At 34.0% G+C, this 7,076-nt stretch overlaps 1 protein-coding gene across 1 annotated transcript; it reads right to left on the bottom strand.

Annotated features, from left to right (window-relative positions):
* Positions 1–2,987: 2,987 nt before the first annotated feature.
* On the bottom strand, positions 2,988–6,548 carry LOC107765289 (L-ascorbate peroxidase 2, cytosolic). The gene is given in 10 exon segments (NM_001324874.1): positions 2,988–3,204; positions 3,303–3,361; positions 3,451–3,553; positions 3,668–3,747; positions 3,844–3,929; positions 4,061–4,109; positions 4,771–4,836; positions 4,935–5,109; positions 5,533–5,661; positions 6,479–6,548. Coding segments are annotated over 9 exon segments (753 nt in total). The 5' UTR covers positions 5,652–5,661; positions 6,479–6,548; the 3' UTR covers positions 2,988–3,188.
* Positions 6,549–7,076: the final 528 nt, after the last annotated feature.

Here is a 7,076-nt window from a genome sequence, read left to right as displayed (position 1 = left end):
TATACCTGGTAAATTGGATAATAATAATAATAATGTACATTGGCGAAGTAACAGTTAGTTGATGGAATCCATGTCTCGGTTTAGAGAATTATGATACACCTTTATGAAAGCTTATAAGTTTTCATGTGTAAACTCGGCCGGTGGATTTTGTATCCGACACATGAAATAAGTTAAGTGAAAGTCTAAAGGAAATAATCAATAAATTAAATCGTCAGTAATTTAATTTAATTGATTAGTATCTGAATCTTAACATGGGGAGTTAAATAAGATTTAATTGATGAATTTCGAAATTATATAAGGAGTGCAATTACGAATTTTTAGTGGAATAATTCGTAATTAATTATGGTGGATATTAATTTCGAAAATTAAAAATTAATTCCATAATTGGAAGCCTTGTTAATTAAATTTTGTAGTCCCTGTTGTGCCTAAATAATAGGAAATAAATGAATCATTTTTCTGGTGGAAAAGAAAACCCAACAAATTTTGGAAAAGGGTTTTAACCCTTAAAACCTGTGCTATAAATACATAAGGTTTTCCACCTAGAGGAGGAAGAACAAGGTGGCCGAAATTTTCAGCCTTTTTCCTAGAAAATTTCGCCCACACGAAATTACTATTTTCGGATATTATTTGGATAACACAGTAGAAGACTGTGGAACGTTCGCGAATCTTTATCATGCTGATGATGGAGAATTCATTGAGTTGCTGTGAAATTGAAGGCTCGCGTGATAGAGGAGTTTTGTTCACGATTCAAGAGGTAACCCGTAAAATTCTGCTTATGCTAGTTGTCTAAATTACATGTGATTTTGATAATGGAATTGCTTCCGCTACTTATTATAATCCTTCATCGATATCATTTCATTTCATTCCATTCCTATCTTAAAGTCATCAGAGCCTATTCTTGTGCAGGCCATCAACTTATTATGTAGGCAGTTATCTACACAATTCAAGTTGTACTTTTTCTATTTTAGGCTTGTTTATGAAATAAAGATTTTTAGTTCATCATGAACCAGTTCAAAAATTCAAGTATTCAAAATTGTAGGAATGGCTTGCTGACCTACCAAGCGTATTTAAAGCCAAGAACTTGACACCTCTTTGAACCGTTTACTGAAAAGAAAAAGGGGGAAAAAACAAGTGGAAACACCAAACTGGAAATTGGATTAGTTGACTTTTTTATTTGTCTATAAATGGAAGACATAATATATATATATTCATGCTTTTTATTACAAAGTTATTAAATTTGCATGATTCATTTATTCAAAATGGCAACCCATTATTATGTTTAATTTGACATTAGGATTATTAAAGACAATAGGTTGGTATATTATGCCTGGAAGACTCTTCCCCTTCTTTTTCTCTCTTTTGTTTTGCGGGTACTAGAAGAAAGCAGGAAATAGCTTGGAAGTCACGAACACAACAGGTCCATTCAAATTTCAAACTCGGTATTTCCTATAAATAAATAAATGGTAGAAATGCTATGCACTACTATCAATGAATACTCACTCTCGTCTTAGTACAACGTATTCGGATTGAACTGCTTGTATGTTGATAATTGAAGTTCTATTTGTCTTTCTAAATTCTTACAAGAATTTGCTTCTAACGGTAGTAGATACTACTTTGATAATAAATTGCGTCCAGAAAATAAATTCAAAATCGAAAATATCGTAACAATCGTAGTATTTAATTTCAAATAATTTGAGTGTACAATCTCTATAAATCCTATGATTCTTCTTTCAAATAGTAAATAAATTCAAGGGTCTTTGAGCTTTATCTTGAATATGTAGTTGTTGCCACGAACGATGATCTTGTTCTTGACCTTGAGCTTGATTGCTTGAACTTGAACTTGATTTGTTCTTCATTCTTGAACTTGAAACTTGTGGAGGAATTTGTGGTGTTTGATCCACGGGCTCTTTCTTGCTTCTTGTTATAACTTTTGATGTCTTTTCTGGGTTATGAGGATCACTATTTATAATTGAAGAGTTGTGATAAGAACAAACTCTTTCCGACCAATCAAATTAAAGTGTGACATGGCCGCATTTGATTGGCCAGAACATGTCACTTGCACATGTGGCGCGATTTCATTGGCCTTTTAATGGGACTTGTCATGCCTTGTCATTTTGACACATGGCATGATCCTATTGGCTTAATGGGAGGAAAGAGTTATGATAAGAACAAACTCTTTCCGACCAATCAAATTAAAATGTGACATGGTCACATTTGATTGGCCAGAACATGTCACTTGCACATGTGGTGCGATTTCATTGGCCTTTAAATGGGATTTGGCATGCCTTGTCATTTTGACACATGTGGCATGATCCTATTGGCTCTTCCGCTTGACTTGGCGTGCCACGTCATTTCACGTGTGGCACCAAACTGGGCCTCTAGGAAGATAATATCTTGGACCTAATGAAATAGGCTCATCACTTTAGCCCAATGGATTAAGACTTAATCATTTTATCCATATGTATTGGACTTATATAATTAATTTAATTATATATTAGCCCATAATATTTATTTGGACCAATATATCTTGAATTTAAAACATAATCCAAATTATTTTATTGAATCTAAATTAAATAAAATTTGTATGCCGCACCATCTTGCAAATTGTTTGGCCACCAAATATAAAATTATGCATGCCTTTGTGTTTGTTTGACAATGAGCAGGACGTAAGACCAGATAGAGTAACAATTTTTCAGGAAGATAATCAAACACGGGTTTGCTCTTTTGTTCTAACCCATCAACAAAAATTTCTCTCATCTCTGACTATTTTTTGCTAGGTTTATCTCCCTTGGAAATTGAGTGCAACTTTCGACCAAAAAAAAGAAAGATCAGCAACATTTTCACATTACCAATGTCTCTGTTTCTAGGAAAGTTTAGTTTTGGGTTTTCAATCTAAGGCTGGCATCTTTCAAAGTGGAGAAGTACCAAGTTTTAACAACAATATTAAGGTACCAAAATGGAAAAATTTTCAGACACAGATAACTTGCAAAAAAGGAATACAAGTCTTTATCTTATTTAGCTGGAAGAGAGTGACAACATCATCGTCTAATAACAGCTGCCAAATTCAAATCCTAGTATAAGCAGCAAAAGAAGACAAAAACCAACAATTCCACCAAAAGCTTCTCTTCAAAAGTGAAACATGAACAAGCCACATGCCACCACTCCCAACTCTTCCTCCTATCACAAGCTTAAGCTTCAGCAAATCTGGCATTAATAACAAAATGATAAGTGAGATACAGTATAGAAAGCTACATCTTCTAAGCAGATTTATGGATGAATATTCAATTTAAGTATATGCTTACCCCAATTCAGAGAGCTTCAAGTGAGCCTCAGCATAGTCGGCAAAGAAGGCGTCTTCATCCTGATATAAGCAAAGAGTTGCTCCTATCAGTCATGGAGCAGGTGTTTTCATCTTTAAATGAAACAAATTTACAGATTATATATACTGACCGCAGCATATTTCTCAACAAGGGGGCGGAAAGCAGGATCAGAGAGGAGAGCCTTGTCTGAAGGCAACTGCAAAAGCCCTTCTTTCTCCCCACTCAAAAGTTCCCTGCAATAGCAATTATGTCCCATAAGCAAGATCGACAGATAATAGTTTGCAGTAACACGGTATTCCACAAAATTGAGAAGTGAAAAAATAAACATATTTGATGGGTAGTCTTACGTAAAGTATGAGTTGTCAAAGATGAGGGGATTGGTAGTCCAAGGTCCCTCGAAACCAGAACGTTCCTTGTGGCACCTTCCCTGGAGCAAATTGCAATAAGAAAATAAGTACTTGACAACAGAAGCTTGTCTGCTCAAGACAAGTAGGTTTAAACACAATAAAAGCAGGCTACAAACCAAGGTATGGCCACCAGAGAGTGCAACAATATCCTTATCAGATAGACCCATTTGCTTCACAAACACATCTCTCAAGTGGTCAGAACCTGCATTAGGTTGACAGCTGATTATCAAGGAAGGCAAATCACAATAAATCTTAAGCTCCTTTTCAGTTCTGTTTCGCAGTCAAATTGTGCTGTATAAAGCTGTTAAGACAATTCTCAAAGGAAGAACTTACCCTTGGTAGCATCAGGCAATCGACCTTCAACGGGTGGCTCTGTCTTGTCCTGTTAATGGAATGTTAAAGATAGAAATCTAGTTAGGTTCAGATCTCGCCAAAATAAACAATTTTAACATTGGCACAATAAAGTCGCAAACAGACTACCACAAACATGTTGAATCACAAAACATGGAGTATAAAAAGAGGCATCAAAATATACAAACAATATGGAATTTAGCCACAGAACCAACAGAAAACTAGCATTGATGAGCACGCAAGCTAACTCAGAAACCACCAATTATCAAAAAACATAAATTAGCATCTAGTTGGTATATATGTGACTTGGCATTCCTTAGTTAAGAGCGACGAACATGGCCACATTTGAAGATATAAGTAACACTAAGTTTTTCTTAATTGAGCAGGAAAAGGAAGATAAAGAGTGTAGGAATCATCAAACTAGAATTCAATGCAGGAAGTTCTTTACACATACTCTTATCACTAGTGAAGCATATGCATATCATAATGTCCTGGTTAACCAATATCAATAGGGCAATATTTCACTAGGAACATTGGCAAAGACTTTTTGCCAAAAGTGTAAAATCTGGATAAAGGCTCTCACTATCCAATGTCATTACTTCCTTGCTAATAAGGCCTCAAGTTGAATAAAGTACAATTCATTACACATGTCAAATAAAATTGCTAAAGGCTGCAGAGACAGTCTCACTAACCTCTCTACCAGGGTGAAAGGGAACATCAGGTCCTCCAGTAACTTCAACAGCAACAACTCCAGCTAACTACACAAAGAAATAAATAACAAGTCATTTCTGCACTTTGATTTAGCAAATAAAATACATAAAATACCAAACCTAACAATCAACACAAGAATACATACTTGATAGAAATCACCATATGAGAGGATAGGAAACTGCTCCTTAATGGGCTCCAAGAGTCTTATAGCAATGTCAATACCATTGTTTGCTCCATGTCCTTGCTCAGCCTTGAGCCTCATGGTACCGAATGGACCTCCAGTTTTGGAGCACACATCATAGGTACCAGCAGAGTGCCATCTGAGACAACAGAAAATATTTTAAGAGCCACAAAAGAAATTACCTTTTTTCCTAGGAAATATTTTCTAGGATAAAAAAAACTTCCATCATCCCAGTTTACATGACACTTCGTATTTCAACTATTCTAAACTGTTTAAAACCATTCCCCCTTTAATATACAAAATTCTGAAAAATAAAATTCACTAAACTATTTTATCTTATGTTTTCACCATCAAACTAACCATTCAGCCATTATTCAAGTCATAATCCTACACATATGTCAAATTAGCATATTAAACACTGCCAAATGGAGGAGAAATTCCTTTTGTTTTAATAATTGAGTAATTTGATAGCTTCTTTTGTTATGTTTTAAGCATTTACAAAAAAGTAGAAGTGCAAATGAAATCTGCACTAGCAGCAAGAAACTAATTGAAGAGAACATACGCAAGACGGAGCATAAGAGGAGCGCAATTCTTCTCAGCAATGAGTCCTCTGAGTTTCCTCTTACATTTGTCAACAGCCTTGAGGTACTCCTCGCTTACGGTGGGATAGCACTTACCCATAGCAATTGTTCTACACAACATTCAATCACAATAAGATCCAAGTTTCAGAATCCAATACACATAAAAGTATTAACAGATCATATGCCGTTAACAGTTACCATACATATCTATTGTTAGATTTGATCCAGAAGGCGCATGTATATGTCAAAAAAAACATTGTAGTTAAAATAAGCAAAAAAACACAAATATAATGTGTGTTATATCTTAGTTAAAACTTTTGGTCAAACTAAATCATAGTTAAAACACTTATACACATCATTAGCAATAAAAAATCTATACAGTTTTTGAAAAACTAAAAATAATATAAATTGATATAATGTCTTTAAAATCATGGATCTGCTAATATTAGGAGCACATAATCCATAAAAAGGTGTTTCAGAAACTAAAACCTCATACCAAACTAAAAACTTTAGATTAAAAATCTATACAAATTTTAATTTTAAAAAAATACATACATACACATTTTTCACACCATTTAACCGAAAAGAGCTTGAAACCTTTAATCGACATACAGTTTAAATAAAATTAATAATAATAATTAAAACATTGCTGTGCTGGAGATCAACTTCATCTATTGATCCGACTCTGTAAGTAACACATACTTCAAGAAAAAACAATAGTCCACAGATCAAAATAATAACGTAGTTAAACATCTATACACATTTCATTTTTAAAGGATCTACACACATATTTCACAACATTAAGGCCATAAAAGAGCTTGAAAACTATAATCGAGAATTTAAAAAAAGTGAATAAAATAAATATAATTAAAAAAACACTCAACTACAGTAGCATTAGAGATCGGAAGATAAATGAAATATAATAACCTGAAGAAACTGATATAATCGAGTCGAGGAGAAAAGCAAAACGTTAAACCCTATAAAGAGAATATGGCACGAGGAGACCACAAGCACTGGAAATGGGGGATATAAAGGGTTTTGAATTGAAGGAAGAGAACGTTCTAGTAAGTGAATGTAGACCGTAGGATTAAGGATGATCGGGCGGCTTAGATTGAGATATGAATTGAACGGTTGAGATTTGGTTTTTTATAAGGGTGAAGTAAACTATGGATTCGTTGTATGGTTGGTGAGTGAATTGAAAATCGGAGGAAAGTCAGATGAAGGATTCTTTGTTGTTTGGGTTGGATTTTTGTGTATCGTGGACGTGGACTCCATCACATCAAGGGGACTTTTAATATTTATGAAATGACTATAACGCCCATAAAAAAAGAAGAAGAAAAGATTGTCTTGTTAGTTTCAGATTGTATTATTTTTGCGAGCTCGTATTTTTTGCCATATTTTAAGAAATATACTTTTGTTTTTTATTGATAAATTTACGTTGGGCAGTGGTATATTAGCTAAAAAAATGAAATACTCACATAAATTGAACTCCATTTAGGTGCATGATTCTATCTTCACTTAATAT

Source organism: Nicotiana tabacum, chromosome 17, assembly GCF_000715075.1.
Source record: "Nicotiana tabacum cultivar K326 chromosome 17, ASM71507v2, whole genome shotgun sequence".
Lineage (NCBI taxonomy): Eukaryota > Viridiplantae > Streptophyta > Magnoliopsida > Solanales > Solanaceae > Nicotiana > Nicotiana tabacum.
The sequence above is the reverse complement of the archived record's forward strand: the minus strand, read 5'-3'. Positions and strand labels throughout refer to the sequence as shown.